The sequence below is a fragment of the Culex quinquefasciatus genome, chromosome 3 (genome assembly GCF_015732765.1).
Source record: "Culex quinquefasciatus strain JHB chromosome 3, VPISU_Cqui_1.0_pri_paternal, whole genome shotgun sequence".
NCBI classification, from domain to species: domain Eukaryota; kingdom Metazoa; phylum Arthropoda; class Insecta; order Diptera; family Culicidae; genus Culex; species Culex quinquefasciatus.
The window spans coordinates 141,072,895-141,089,922 of record NC_051863.1 but is presented as its reverse complement, the minus strand read 5'-3'; the positions used below and the strand labels follow the sequence as shown (position 1 = coordinate 141,089,922).

Below are 17,028 nucleotides of genomic sequence, written 5' to 3'. Positions count from 1 at the left end.
TTCAGCCAGATTAAAAAAATACAAAAAATAAAATTAAAAAAAAGAGACCGATTTCGTAGAGAACTGCTCAAATTGGGTCCTAAAATGAAGCTTAGATTGCTGATATTATTGTTTACAGCGATAAAGCTTATTTTACTGAGTAAAATGTCCCTTTGTACGACCACCAAGAGTTTAAAATGGATTTTTAAATCAATTTTGAAAAATTAACCTCGCGGTCCTTCTTGACAGAAAAGTTCCTACTTGACAGCTCGTTCCAAGGGGACCATAGTTGATCCATCGAAAAAATGTTGTCTTGTCAAAAAAAAAATTGCATTAAAATGAAAAAAAGTGATCAGAAATGGTTTTTAATCAAAGGTCCTGATTTTCGGTTCAATGAACAGAAACCACTCACTCATCGCCTATCCAGTCGTCGCCTATTCTAACCCGCTAGCATTCATGAGCGAATGATACTCGCAAGCAGCCAGCGGAGTGGCCCGAACTGTTCACTCAGCGAACAAATACACCGTGAAAATTTTTGCCTACTCCGTCGCTCGACGACACTCACACACTACCATGCTAAGCGAAGAGCCATTCTCACAAAATGCCAGCGCGGCAGTCTTTTTGTCTTCACGCCCTCAGTTTGCCATCAATTTGATTTTTTCTTGGTGGAAGTTTCTTTGAAAGGTGTCTATAATGTTATGAAATCAAAATAAATGCACAATTTTATTGATAACATTGATTTTAGGCAACCCAAATCAATGAGTAAAACGCAGCGCATCAGAGAAAAAATGTTTTCAGTTCAGAGTGATCGGTGACGTTCGGCATGCATGAGCCGTTCGGAGACTGAGCCGATCAGAGAGAGAAGGAGAGTAGAAGCGAGAGTGTTCGGGAGCGAATGGTGAGAAAGTGACAAACAGTAGGAATTCATCAGGGCAGTATCGCGTCGCCTGCTATTTGTGCTCGCGAATGGAGTGGTCGATTTTGAACAGATAAACGATGTATAATGTAGTCTAACCAGTTTGCTATCTGTTCTACATTTTTTCCCCTTGACAAGGTATATTTTCAACAATCATTATTTGTTTGACTTCGATTTGTGTGTGAAAATTTTGGAGGGGGAAGGGTTGAAAATTTCATATTTTATTTTTATTTATTCCTTTTTTATTTACAACTGAAAGTGGAAGTTTAATTCAATTTTAAAATTAGAATTCAAAGTCACGCTTCGATCGGAGAGTTTGTAAATTTCTTCATGAGAATGAAACATTCTATTTTTAATTTATCACAGTCTTTTCCATTTTTATTTCATTTTTCATGCATTCATCACCAATAAAAAGAACAAATATCATTAGAAATGATTTCAAATAGTTTGTTTCAAAACATGTGGATTACCATAAGCTGCCGACTTACCTTTGTAATCAGGCATTCCTCATTCCTCAACGCGGCCAGAGAGTAGCCACTTTATTTGTAAACAGTTCAATCACGTTATCGCTCTTTCGCCCTACAAATGTAGTGCATGTGCAGCTCAGCCATAATGTCACGGTCGCCATCGGTATTTTGTCTGGTTAGGGCTGTGTGTGGAAATTCCACCAGTTTAAACAGGTTAAGCCTAATCGCGTCCAAAGTTCACTTCTGAAGGCTGGTGATTGATTCGAAAATGCTTGTCATCCTAACATTTTGCTCCGCAAAATTACACGGTAAAGTTCAAGTGAAATCACTTTTTTCACAGCGTGTTGGAGTTTCACCCGTGTTGAGGACTTATTTACAGCTCTCGATTTGATGTCGATCAAAAAACCTACAATTTTGCTCCGTCAATCATCGTGAGGGGGTAAAAGTGCAATCCGTGATATTTTCGCGCCACTTTTCCTCCCATCATTGCATGTTTTTCTTTTCCGTTGAATGAAATGGTTTGTGTTGGAAACGCTTAAGCCAGGGGTGGAGTTTCGTTTCAGTCAGTGGTTGTCAACCTGCTACATTGTTTTTTTTTTATTTTTGCAATTCTTTCAATCTTCAAATTGATATATTTTATTAATTTAAAATAATTACAATAACATATTTTAGCTACAAATATTGGCCAGCACTGCGTCTGGTCACGACTAAGAAGCTTTTTATAAATCGTCACCACCCCAAGACTGCGGCTGTTCGTGCTGAGTAGCAAAATCAGTTTATAAATTGCCACAGCTAAGAAACCGCACTGCATTTCCCCCCGTTTTCAACTTCCTACGGGGCGGGCATCCTGGGTGGGTGTTTCAGGAGCTCACACAAGTGGATAATGAACCGTCATTGACGTTGAAAATAAGTACCCCCGCCCCCCTTTACGAAGTGATGAGAGATGGTGGAAACCAGGAAAAGCATAATGTTTCGTTTATTTATAAACGCGCGAAGACCTTGGACGAAGCCTTGAGAAAGGTTTAAGCCGAGACTTTGATTTGCATTGGTTGAGGTCTTGTGGATTTCGTTGCACAATTGAATCATAAATTTCCAACATTTCGGAATTTAATTCGCATCTACGTAGGTGTTACTAACCCCCTCGTGATGTCTGGAGTGACGACTGCGCAAAAAAAAAAACAAGATTGTGGTGATACTATCTTTGGAAACCTCGACAAAGTCATTCACACAATTACCACCCAGTTGCTAATCCGAGTCTAACATCTCCCTCAAATATTAGAACGGCACGTCGCCCAAAAGTCCGAAAAAGATCCACCACACACGAGCCGCTCATTAGAACTGCTTTGAAGAGCTATTTTAAATCAACACCCAAGCTCTATACCTGGATGTACGAGGAACCCGGTTTGAGCTGTACCCAGCTGGTTAGCACCTGTTCGCCTATCTTTACCCCCTCGCAGTTGTTTTGCAGCAGGACACTTGCTACGCAATTTCCGTCAAAGAAATGTGACCACTTTCAATTTGTTTACTGCAAAATATAGCATTTGTTTGCATTGTTCCAGAACGTGCCTTTTTGGGTGAACCAATTGAGTGATTTTCGTTTATCTTATCGATTTTTGATTTTTGCACACAAATTGTATAACATCTAGAACAGATGTTGTTTTCAGATAAAGAACCAAGTTTAATTATAAGCTTTTCCGGGTTTGTATTAATATTTGAATTTTCAAAATAGTCAGCTATTACGAATAAATTTGTATTGATTAGTATAGTCCTCCACCAAGAAAGCTCCATCACTCCGTAATGAGTACACAAAACAACCCACCCAAGATTAGACAACAGTCAGTTTGCGCCAGTTTTTCAGCTGACGTCTCCTATCTCCTTCAAAGGGAGGGGGGAGAAGAAAATGAGTGCAAATGTGCAAAATGTCGTACTTGGACGGGAATGCTTGGCATGTGAGCGTGTGTGTATCCCAAGCCAGCCGGTGTCTGGTGGAATGAGTCAGTTTGGGTCAGATCAAGTCAAGCTGTCGCCGGTGATGCCGACGACGACGACGCCGCCGGAACGACTATCACGTATCATTAACTCTCAGCAAAAAAACCTCTCCCTCTAACGTCGGTGTGCGACTGTGTGTAATGCTGAACCTATTCTAAGTGGCCACAGTCTGTTTACATTTCACCTGTGTGTACCACCACGATTGTGCTGCGAGTGCTGATAAAGGGATCACTGCTCACGCCATTTAGCATTTTACTTGTGGATAATTAAAACGTTTCAGCAGGGCGAGTTGTTAGACGTTGCGCTTTTTGAAAGAATTTTATAATTGGGGGCGTTTCCTTAGTTATATGATAAGAGTATTGGAGTAGTTTTAATGATTTTAAAACTCGATAGTTGTGTTTTTTGTGGTCTTCTATGGCTACGCTCTTTAAAATATTTTTTTTTTATTTTAATGTATTTTTCCAATAACCATCGATCCGCTCTAATTTTTTTTTTAAATTTTCCTGTTGCTGTATATTTTAGAGGTCAAAAACGACAATTTTGATGTTATGCTCTGGCATAGGCAAACAACATTTGGAAGAGCAGTCATTTTTTTTAATTATTATTTTTTATTACATGAGCCGTATTGTTAACCTGAATTTGGTTGATCCGTGGTCGATTTTCTTGAAATAATTCGTTAGTACGAGCTGTCAAAAATCTACCACTTCGATCGCTTTAAAAACTGTGGTAGAAATGTATTTACCGTGATCAATTTTTGACAGTTCGACGCCACGAAATATGTCATGAAATCTTCCACGGTAAATTAAAATCACTTCAACAATACAACTATGCAAACCCATGGTTTATTTTGGAACTTAATTTTGATAAATTGTATCGTTTTTTGAAATAAATTTATCAATGTTTTATTTCCAGAAAACTTAACCCTTTTTTCAATAGTGCCTTAGTTCTCTTAGTTTCTTTGTAAAAATTCAAATTTAATTTTTAAATTAATCTTCTTAGAAACTTTGAAGTTTGGAATAATGTGTTCCATTTTGATACTATTTACTTTTCCTGTGACAAAATGGCCCACTTAACATGACCAGAAATAACACTGCTGAAAATTTAATAAAAAAAAATAATTCATTTAATTTGATTTGATTTGATTTGATTTGTTAACCAACAGGGCCACAAGGATGACCTATGTAGCGGTTGCCTAGAATTACAGTGGCTCAGACTTAAAGAGAGCATCTTCAAATTACTGCCGTATGAAGGGCCAAAAGGGGGTGGTTGGACGCGAACAAGCAAAATCACTCGCGGTGTCCTCAGGGGAAGAGAATCTCCTTCCGACAGTAACCTCCAATAACTCCGAAAAAAGTCTGACAAAGCTGAAAAACAGGGCTCGCACCCTGTTGGGGGCTTAAAAGGGCGCGGCAGACAGCTGGAGACTGACAGAGGTCAATAGATCTAGTAATTAGACAATCCTTTAGAATTGTATAATTAATAAACTATTTCCCCCTTGTGACGTAGTTCTGGTCTTCCACTATCCACATCCAGTCTCCGCCATTACAGCATACCGTCCACTGCCCTGATGCTCCCTCCCCGATCCCCGGCTTTGATTCTAACTACTGAAAAAAAAGGAAAATCATAGTTGAGAAAAGGTCAATGCGGATGGAGAGCAAATCGAGCTCAGTATCCCCTCACAAAGACTGGTAGTAAGTGTGAAAAAAGCAATGAAAAATGTAAAGAAAGATAAGAAGAAAAATGAAAAAATAGTATGTCAATGCGGATGGATCGATGATCCCCTCACAAGGACATAAAAGAGACAGATGGTAGGGAGAGCAAAAGAAAAATAGAATATCAGGGTAAGAAATAGTCAATGCAGATGGAGAGCAAATAGAGCTCTGTGTCCTTCCACAAGTTCAACACTTTAAATACTTAAAATACTTTAACAACCATAAATACTATTAATACGTTAATACTTTCAATACATCAAATACTCTTAATACTTTAAATACTTGAAATACTTAAAAAACATTAAATACTTTCAATACATAAAAAACTTTAAAAACTTTAAATATTTCAAATACTTTAGAAAAATTAAATACTTTAAATACTTGAAATATTTAAAATACTTTAAATACTTTGAAAACTCCACTTGAATATTTGAAATACTTGATATACATTAAAAACTTTAAATATTTTGAAAACTATAAATACTTTGTAAACTTTAAATACTTTAAAAACTTTAAATACTTTAGAGCTTTAAATAATTTAAAAACTTTAAATACCTAAAAAAAATTTAAAACTTCAAATACTTTAAATACTTTAATTTCTTTAAATACTTGAAATGCTATTAAAACTTTAAATACAATAAATACTTAGAATCCTTTGAATTGGTATTAAATTTGGATACATATTTTTACTTTGAATAATCAGAATACTTAAATTTCTTTGAATATATTCAATTATCCATGGAAATACTTTAATTAATTTAAATACTTAAAAACTTTAAATACACTATTTACTTTGAAAACTTTAAATACTTAAGAGACAATACATATTTTAAGTGCTTGAAATATTTCAGATAAATTAAATACTAAATTTTTGTTTAATATTTCAAAAACTTTGAATACTTTCAATACTTCTAATACCTTTCAATACTTCAAATAATTTGATTAAAAAAAAAAAAAAAAAAAAAAAAATAATTCATTTAATTACTCATTTAAGTGACAGATCCTGACTGGATAAATATAGGACTTGTGATGAAAAATTACCGTTTTGCAATTTTTGTCGATGATCTTTGCTGGAGAATAAAATCTATTGATATGATTTTCAATGTCAAAAACTTAAACTGTCGTGAATTTTCCTGATATTCTGATATAAATATGAGGCTATTGCAGAATTTATTTCAAGTTTTTGTCTCCTCCCTTCAAAATTTTCCTGAAAAATCGGTGGGAGAAAATAAATTATTGACTAAAAAAGAAATTTTTATAATCGTAAGAAAAATCATGCAAATATAGTGTTTTGGAATCGGGATGATGTCAGCTATCCATTGCACTTAAAATTACATGAAAATTTTCACAAAAATACGTGTTTGTCCTGTATTTTGAAAATGCCATGTTTCTCAAAAAATACTCAAAATTATTGTTATTGCAATATGGGTATCAAATGATCGGAATTGTTTCATACATTGCGAATGTAATACAATTTTTTTTATTGAATGTACTCAAAATTTTCACAAAACTACATATGTTCGAAAAAATACTCAAAATTTCGGTTTTTGACAATATGGGTGTCAAATGATCGGGATTTTTTCATACATTTCAAATGTAATAACAACATTTTTGGAAAATACTAAAAAAAATCACAAAACTACGTATTTTCGAAAAAATACTCAAGATTTCGGTTTTAACAATATGGGTGTCAAACGATCTGAATTTTTTCATACATTTCTAATGTAATAACAACATTTTTTTAAACTACTCAAAGTTTTCACAAAACTACGTATTTTCGAAAAAATATTCAAAAAATACTTTTGCTACCCATATCGTGAAAAACTGAAATCCTGTAAGCTTAACCGGTAACTCTATGTTGTCGACGATTATAAACATTGAAATGTTTTCTAAATCATCAACATTTTTTCCGATTTCGCTGTAAATGTTTTCAAAATCGACAACATTCTTGTTTAAAATTAAAAAAAAAAAATGATTTTGGAAACATTTCAGAGTTTATAAATTCAGCAACATAGATTTACCGTATAAGCTTACAGGGTTTCTATCCGTGTGTTTTTTTTTTATAGAAACCCAATATATGACCAAAATGAAGGAGCGGCTGTGGCTGAATGGTTACGGTGTTCGCTTTGTAAGCGAATGGTTCTGGGTTCGATTCCCATCTGCTCCCATCGAGAAAGTTAAGGACATAGAAATACTTGAAATGCTGAAAATGAACGAAAAATCAAAGTTGCTTGTGGCGGGGTTCGAACCCCCGTCCTTTGGATTGGTAAGCAAAAATGCTAACCACTAGGCCATGGCGACTTGTTGAGCCTAGACTGGAATTAGGAATACTGTTACAACCAACCCGCAACGCCTTTCGAGGTGTAGCCTAGGGTTCTACCTCTCCTACTAACATTGAGTCCAAAACCTCCCTACAAACATCTATACCACTAAGGTGACGTAGGGGTCCTTGCGCACTTTAGATAGGTGATTACTAACGATCCTCCCCTTCCCTGAGGATAGCTTGGACCCGGCCTGGACCCCCTTATGCCCTGGGTAGTATTACACACTCATAAAAAGATGCAGACATGGTATCTCCCGTGTTGGATTATTGTTCCGGATGAGGGTCTAACACAACCACACCAAACAGTGGGATAAGCGTTGTGGAGCCTTCCGGTGGTGGGGCGTCCTCCAAATGCTAATGCTAATGCTAATGCTAAACCCAATATATGACCAAAATCAATATTTTGATACTTTGGCTCAATTCTGAGGGCAGATTCGGATTCTGCGGTCAATATTACATGAAAAAAACACATAGTTGGCCAATTTTCGAATTTTGTTAGGGTTGTCTCATACACTTTTCCTTTGAAAATTACACATTTTCAAATGAAGATATTTTAAGTATAAAAAAATATCCCTGCAACCCTACGCTTACAATTAGGGATGCACTTTTTCAAGATATTTAAGTTTTAAAATTGCACCTTTTTTACCTTAAAAAGGCTGTAACATTTAATCCTAAAGTCCAAAACTGATTTTTCAAAAACGAAATTGTTTTTTTAGAGCTCTTAAAGTGCTCATAGCATCTTTTTCTCTAAAACTTTACCCTGAATTTCTCCGTTTAAAAAATTGATTTCTAAAGATTTGCTCTTATGCTACACGGAAAAAAATAATTCTCGAAATCGTGAACTGTGTTCATGAATTTGAGAACCACGAGGGATATATTTTTACGTTCATAGTGTGAATGCACCATATTCATGAATAAGTTCCTTCGTGGTTCTCGAATTGATGAACACAATTCACGATTACGAGTAATGACTTTTTTCTGTGTATTAACAAAATTAATCGTAGAAGACGTGAGAATGTTGACGTCTTCGACAAAGTTGCTTAAATTGGCTTGACCGCCAACTTTTCAGAAGTGAAAAAAAAAAAACAAAAATATTCCTGGAAAGATTCTAGATTTTATAAAACATCAAGCACCCTAATTTTCAACCAAACCAAAATTTCCATTTGCAACAACTATTCTGAAAACACCTGAGCTCCAAAATTTCCCGTTTTTCGGAAAATCTATTTTCTATTTAATTTTGCAATCTAGACCAACTAAAAAACCAAGCCGGTCAGATATTGACGATGAAATGGAAAAAGTGGCTCATTTGGAATCATGATTTGGGCACACAATTAAAAAAAAAACAATGATAAAATTTCATAATTAAGAATTGTTATTCCAGTAAATAATTGAGGATGGAAAATAAGTATTTAGTCAAATTATCGGGTAACCAACAATACCAACACGAGAAACATCTTCTCACCTATGGAGTATGAATTATCGTTTTATTAGAATGATACCAGCTTGCGGAAGAGACTGCAGATGGACAGTAAATCTGTGACATTGGTTGTATGACTAATATTTTGCAGAAGTTTTGGATATTTCCATTCAGCAAAAACATCGCAAAATCTGTTTTTTTAAAGGAGCTATACTTGACAAAAATCTTCTTTTGTAATTAAAGTTTTCCTTTAAAAAATCACATTTCAAAGTTTAATGAGTTTCGAAATCAGTCTAAGCATGTTTGTAAATAACACAAAAGATTTGAAGAGGAAATGAACTTAAGTTATCGTTGAAGATGTTCTATTTTTAAACCCTGATGCAATCAACCAATTCACTCTTCAACAAGCACTATTACTCAATCTAGTACAAGAAAGCAAAATTGCCTTCAAATCCGGAACACAAATCCTCTTGACCTATCGTCTACTTGAGCCTAAGGGGTGATAATAATCGCGCGAATCCCCCTAGACAGTGGCTGATAAGAATCATCTTTTTTATTCACCCTCACCATCACTCTGAGAGTGATAAGCCTTATTCTGTGCTCGTTGATAAGACATGAAGTCCCACACCAGCATGCTTGCAGAATGTCTATTTATTTCTTACATTACTAAATACACCAAAAGCTTCTAAAAATCAAAGTTTGAATATTTTAGTGTTAAACTTCTTTCTAGATAAAAAAAAGTTTAAACTGAAAGAAAAAAGAAGATTCCTTAATGATCTTTTCTGCCAACAAAGCCAAGTCAGTCGTTGATAAGACCTTACCTCAACACAATTTCTTACCATTTTTGTTGACGAGCTTGTGTGATATTCTTCAAGCTCATATCATTGTGTGCGTGCTGATAATGTTGCACCTCTTATAAAAACGAATCAGATCGCGGCCGCATCTCTCACAACGCTCACGAAAAGCGTCCAGTGAAGTCGTGCAAAATTAATTTCAGCGCCTTATTTTTTTCCGGAGAGCAAATTGATACTACCGCTAGTAGTCGCGCGAGAAAACTGAAAGTAGTATTTCGTCGTCCTCTGCATGTGTACGCGAGTAGTGGACGACCGGCGGGAAGGGATTGCTTTCGATTGCTCCCGCTCATTCCTTTGAGAGAACTCGCGTGATAAAGACGGTTTTTTGTTGGAGCGTGGCGCGAAAATAAAAATAAACATTCCGCGAATTTCGCAAAAAAAAAAGCAAAAGTGCCGACGGTTTTTTGCTCGGCACGTGAAGTGGACAGTTTTAATTGAACTTGGACATTTTTGTGTGTGAAGCTAGGAAGAGAGGCGGGACTATTTACATTGTGCCAAGTGATTTGAACTCTGCGGGAAGTGGAGGAGAGAGTCATGTTGTGTGTCCAACCGGGTGAACCGGCTGGTTTGATCCAGCGGTTCGTCTACGCCTGTCAACTGCGACAGTGGGAGAGCAAAGTAAGTGATCATTTAGAGGGGGGTGAGTGATAGATTGTTTCAAGTTCAATTGAAATAAAACGGGGGAACCTAATGGACTTTGTTTGCAAATATGAAAGTCACGTTGTGTCGAATGAGGATGGGTTAAATTGATCGACGGAAACACGCGAAGATTTAAATTTTCGATATAATAATAAAATACTATTTTTTGTTTGAGCTTTGATACCACTGCGACCAATTAGAGGAATATTGAATAAACTATCAGAATTCTGAGAACCATATTTTGAAAAACAAGAGAAGTATCTGAAGCATGGTGCGTCCCCACTACTTTGCAATAAAACTCAACTTGTTGATTCATGTTGCTCTAAGTTTATTTCCAGACATTTTTTTGATTAGGTCCTATAAACATAAGAAACACAATAGCTTATTGGACCTTTTAAAAAAAAAACTCAAGATTTGAAGCACGAAAATATAAGTCTTTTATGGTTTTTCTTACAAAAAAAAAGTTTCGTAGAATGTTAGAAAAAGTTCAATTAGACCTCTCTTGATTTGATCCTGCAGTTTATATGTGGAATAATAAATATAATAATAAATAACTTGCGACAGTCATATTACTTTTTAACCTTGCAGAGCACAAATATCTTTCTAAAACTGAACTATTCATTGTCAGATTTAGCATTCTATAAAAATATTTAATTTACTCATTATGTGTTTCTAATGCAATTTTTATCCTCTTTTCCTTTTTGTTTCTTCTGATAATTTTGGTTTTAGGTCTTTTCTAATTTTTTGGTTTTCATTTTTTTTGCTTATTTTTCTAAAATTTAAAATGTTCACCTGTTTTCCATTTTTGCAAGCTTAACATAAAACATAATATTTGAAGCAGGGGATTCCAAACATTTTCCCAGCTGACCAAGTGACAAAGACATTGGGTTCAGGCCAAATTCAACAATATTTAACCCTCTACAACCCAACCCCGCCTTTAGACGGGCTTCGATTCAAAAAATCGCCAAAAATCCATTTTTCAACCAAATTTAGATCTTTTAAAAGCATTGAAAAGAAGAACTCTTAAAATTTTAGATAATTTATGGGTTGGAAGTTTTACTTGTTTTATGTGACTTTGCCAATGTTTTTAAAAATGTAATTTTTTAGAGGTCAACTTTAGCAGTGTTTTTTTACTTACATTTCTTATATTTTAAGTAAAAAGAAGTATGCAGTAATTTTTCTTGTGCCCCAGACTATGACTCTACACATTTATTCACTATTTAAATGATAATGGTGCTATTTTATAGCAGAAAATGTAAAAAAACATGCATAAAATTGAAAAAGTTACTGTAAAAACATGAAAAAATTAGATAGGCAAAATGTAATTATAGAAGGTGGTAGAGTAGTCAAATACTACCAAAAACAATCATAAACTAAGCAAGATAAAAGTAGATTAAAATACTAAAAATGAAACAACAAAAACATAAAACAAGATAAGTAAAGTTGTTCGTAAAATAAAAGTTGTTCAAAATGACCCTTCTGAACACGGGAAAAATAAAAATTTCCGAAAAAAAATTTGGGCAGTAGAGGGTTAAGAAATAAATCAGTGTAATCCGTTGTACGTCTTATAGAATTCATAACTTTTTCACTATCATAAAGTTCCCTTTATTTTTTTAACCAACTGACAGGAATTTCCACGAACAAATATTCAAAAAACATTGAGTAAAATTAATATATCTATAGAATATATATTTATATAATATTGAAACATATTAAAATTAACATAAAAATCTTATGATAAAATTACACAATTATTTTTAATTCAAAGGTCTTCAAAGGGCTTTTTCAACCTGATCATTACGCTCAGTGATATTTCACGCTCAATAATTGCAATTTTCAGGGACCATTTTGCAACATATTTGCTTTATGAAGCTAAAAAGTTTTCTCTGATTCGCTTCTATTGTATCTATTTGAATTCCAAATCAAAACGTAATTTTATAGTCTTGTCTAGCCAAAATGATTAGTTTAACTTGAGTTTTTTTTGAACACTTTGAAAGACTATTTATTGAAGTCCAATTCCATATTTCTAAAAGTTTTCATTTCCTACATAAACAATTTCATCAAAATATATAATCTGTAAATAAAACTTATTACTTTTTACAACGCTTTTCAAATGTTAATTTATACAATTCACATAAAAAGTCTTTTTGTATGGAATATTTGTTGAATTTTGATTTTGAAGTGTTGTTTTTTTAATGTTTCGGGGTTTCACGGATCTTTCAAAATTCATTCACTAACCCTACTGATCATTTCAAAACGGTTCTTGGACTATAAATTGATATGTACTGATTTGAAATTCAAGCTCTTGGAACATTTGCCTATAGAATAACAAAAAAAACTTATTTCAATCATAAACGTGGAAAATTTATATAAAATCTTTGATAAAGGGTGTTTTTTCAGAACGTCAATTCGTTTTAACTTCCACTTATATATTTATTTTTTTATGATAGGCCTCGTCTACAAGCTAATTCACAAAATAATATACCAATGCTAAATAAATACACGTAAAACTTACAAATCAACACAAACATAGTGAAAGTATACAGCTATTCCATATGAAAGTTTAAACTCAACTAATTTGACGTGTATTTTTTGTATTTGGTAATCATACCTTTTTACTATACAATAAATTGAATTGAGTTTTTAAGAGATATATTTTTGTGATAACTAAAAATGTCATTCTATTCAAAAATTATTAGAAGATTTAATGCGAACTTAGAACTGAAGATTATGTGTACCCAAAACTCGATTTTGTTAAAAGTTTTAGATCCTGCATTTACTTTTAAATTGCCTCAATTCGGCAACATTGTATGAAATGAGAAGAATCGTCTCTCCAGTCTCCTGGCAGTCAAAATAAGTTGTCTTGATTTGAATAGACATTTGAGTTTGATTTTTCAATCTTCCAAACTTTTTATTTCTCTGCTTTAAAATAGCTGAGCAGATCAAAGTTTGTCAAATGTACGTCATTTGGAAATTAACATTTAATCTACCATCAATCAAGTACACTCGTTACAATTAAACTGTCGAAATGGGAACCAATTTGATCGAGGCTGGTCCACCTCGTAATTATTACCAAAATAGCTGCTGTACCTCATATTCAATACTGCCGGGACAGTCCTTGCCCCAGCACCGTTTTCTCAACCTATGAAGCGATGAATAAATAATCACTATCGCTGGAAAAATGTATAAAACGATTACACGAGTTCTTCAACGCTACATCACGTGCAAGCGATCCCATCGCCGCTCCACCCCGAAAAAGACTGTCAATCACACTTGGCTTGTTCTATCAAAATAGCGCCGCCACACTACAATAAAGTGTTACACAGAGGAAAATTTGTATTTGTTTTTTTTAATTTTGATTCAAGATTTTTTAAAGAAAAGCATTTTTGATTAAAACGATGATGTTTAAATTTTAATAATTTTTCCGTGTCCCTATGATGATCACGCCCATCAACCAAATGTTTACACGCAGAAAAAGCGCTGCCCCCAAAATAACTCACAAAAAGGTCCAGCGGTGTGAAGCGATAGCCTCCCCATTCTAGAGGTCAGGTTGATTAGAGCTTGTGGCAGCAACACCAGTTTGTTCCTGCTCGAGCAGTTTGACGGTGGCAACTCTCCGAAATTTGGTGGTGATTATGACGTAATGTCGCATGTTTCAATGAGTATTGTGAGTGTGTTTTAGGCGCGATAAGAATTGGCAAATCAGCCCAAGTTTGCATAATAATTTAAATCACACACAAAAAATGAATTTCCCACGCAGTTGCTACGTCACCACTCAAGAAGAACTACCTAGTTGGTGATTAGATTGTCGAACCAAACAAACCTGGTGCAAAACAATGACTTTCTGCGAGAAGTCGCGCCGGCCGGCCGAATACTTGTGCTTTTGTTTGGCAGGTCTACAATTCTAAGTGGTGCCATACTACCTACTGACATGGATTTTGAGAAGTGGGCTGTTTATTGATGGATGGACGTGATTTTTGCAAACTCAGCATGTAGTAAAACGTGATTGATGCGGGGCATTTCTTTGCAGTAGATAGCATTGTGTTCAGGACTCGTTTAAATCGTGATTAGCAGTTTGAATGAAGTGCGTCACTCAAGTTTTTATTGGGGGAGACGCGTGGCATTGTTTCGGGAAAATTGGAGAAATTAAATTTAGAGTGGTGTAAAATAATTTGTTGATAATATTTGACTATTTCTCAGAGAGTGATTCTCAACCAATCTAAACAAAATGGAGCCACTCGGTGTTCCATAAAGTCCAACAAATTCCCGCCCTCAGAGCTGCTAGATTTTGCAAATTGGCACGTATTTATTACCCCCCCTAGAAACAAGCAAATGTACAAACAAACAACCTGAAGCGCATCGGCAAATACTGTCGCCGCTTGCTTGTTTATCCAGAAATGCACTTTCCAACGACTCGAGTGTAAACAGCGCTCTTTCTCTTGCGAGAGAGCGTTCCTCCCGAGGACAGCGACTATAGTGTACAAATCCTTGACAGTGGAAACTGCCACTACTTAAGGCTAATACAGTGCTTTTAAGGGGTATTTTGTTACCAGCTCCAGATTATTCCCCACACCTTGACCGCCTTCAAAATCAGTGTGGGTGACAAATCGGTCAAGCTCAGGCACCTAATTTTGTCTCACGAAAGCAGCTCAATCAACCTGACACGATCCAGCAATCATACGGCAGCAAGTGGGCCACAAAGTCAACGAAATGGCAATTATCAGCAAACCCGTATAAGTCGATTTGAGATGCAATCGGATGTGTAGTAAAACAAGCGCCCGCGTGTGACGAAACTCCTAGTCGAGACGTAGTATAGATAAGTGCAAGTGCTAGGACGGTAATTTAGTTGCAAATTGGGCTGGCCATAAGTCGTCGTCGTCGTTAGATTAGCAAATAATGGAACACAATCGAGAGAGATGGTAACGCCAAATTGGACGGCGATAATCGGGGGCTCGTGGCAAACAATGTGATTTAAGGGGACGTTTTGGACAAGGTAGATTGCTGGAAAAATAAATGTCAATCAAACCACGACCAAAATTACTTGCATTGGATTTCAGAAAAGCTCGCTTATCAAGAAGTTCTTTCAGCTAAAAACAGACCCGGGTGTTAACTTATTTTACTTTATTTCATTAAATGTTAGTTAAAATTACATACAGAAATATGTAGCCCGTTACTATGAAAAACCTACTTGACCTTCAATGTAACGCGCATATTAGATATTATCCTTCCTTCTTTTTGTGCGGTAAAAATGCTAATTCGGTGTGTAACGTATTTTCTCACAAAGGTGATGTTAATGATTTTGCTTGCAATTTTAACATCAGAGTTATTGCTGTAGTTATTTGAAAATTTTGATGTAATTGTTGTAATTTGAAAGGTATTATTGTAAACTAGAAACACGCGTTTTGGAATAGTTTTTAAGTAAAGTTGTATTACTGCGACAAATATGAAAATAGCAACCGAAAAAAAACAAACAAAACAACACTGTCAGGGAATGTGAGGGAGACAAACAACAATCACTTGTTATCATGATACAATACATATTTCGTCATGGTAGATTTGTTATACTGTTCTAAATTTAAGATGAAAGCAAATATGTTTTATCGGTTATCTCAAACTTTGTATTCGTCCGAACTGATCGATTTACTGTCTTCGGCAAATTTTTAGGTATAGTTATGAAGAATCCAAGAAAAAATGGTTCCACTCTGAAAAAAAAAACGCTTTTTATTTATATTTGTATATTCTTAGAACTTTGGGCATGGTTTTGCCAAATTTATCATTTTTTAGATTTGAAATCGGTAAATATTTTACGTAATTTTTGATAAAGTGTTTTTATGCATTTTTTTTAACTAGTCATTCCGAACTTCTCATAAACAAAATATTATCAAAGTTTTTCAAGCATGATCATGCCTCCTACAGGTAAAATAGTCGATATTTATACAAAAAGTCACTTTTGGGTGGATATATCTATAAAAAGATGCACTTTCTACAACATAATAAAAATACTTTTCGATCTTTAATTCAATTTTGAATCAAAAATTCAATTGTAAATTTTATTTTCGAAATTTTAAGGTCTAGCTGATTATTTGAAAATGTAAAAAAGCCCATTTGAAAAGTTATTTTTGATTATAAAATTTTGCACAATTTTTATTGTTAAAAAAGCATGGAAATTCTATTTTTTTTAGTTTTTTAACATTGAAAATTTTACAATTAGTACCCGGAATATCGGTAATAAAAAAAAACGAGGGCAAAACTGAGAGAATCCATTTTTTTATCTTTGTTTGTGAATGAAAAAAGGTTGAGAATTTTCTCTGCTATTCTACATTATTTTATTCTAGAAAATGTAAAACCTAGATTTTTTCCAAAAAAGTTGCCCGAATAATAGCTCTATCTTCAAAATGGTGCACTTTATCAAAATTGCATTGAAGTACTTTTTGATTGCAAATTTGATTTTTAGTGAAAAATGAAGTGAAAAAATATGATTAATCTTTGTTATATTGTAGAAAACAACTTTAAATTAGGCACAGATTTTGGTACTGTCTGGAATTCTGAACAGCGGCGCCCAACCTTTCGGTCCTGCGGGCCACATTCGATTTTTTTGAAGCAGTGGCAGTGTCGGGCCGGAAGTAATGTTTGATAACAGTTGAGAAAGCAAACAATTTTTCTCACAATTTTTTTTTAATTATTTTTTTAGTAAACAAATTAATAAATAGTGATGCAAATATGATTGACATA

General features: G+C 34.5%; 1 protein-coding gene across 3 annotated transcripts in view; it reads left to right on the top strand.

Annotated features, from left to right (window-relative positions):
- Window positions 1–17,028, top strand: part of LOC6033547 (protein FAM13A) — a 72,027-nt gene that overhangs the window by 41,546 nt on the left and 13,453 nt on the right. The window contains exon 1 of one of the 3 annotated variants that reach the window (XM_038259979.1): window positions 9,748–10,275. The exons of the other annotated variants lie outside the window; for them this stretch is intronic. Within the exon in view, the coding sequence (XP_038115907.1) occupies window positions 10,192–10,275 (84 nt within the window). The 5' untranslated portion in view covers window positions 9,748–10,191. Of the gene's footprint in view, window positions 1–9,747; window positions 10,276–17,028 lie in introns of those variants that run through there. 3 annotated transcript variants of the gene reach the window in all.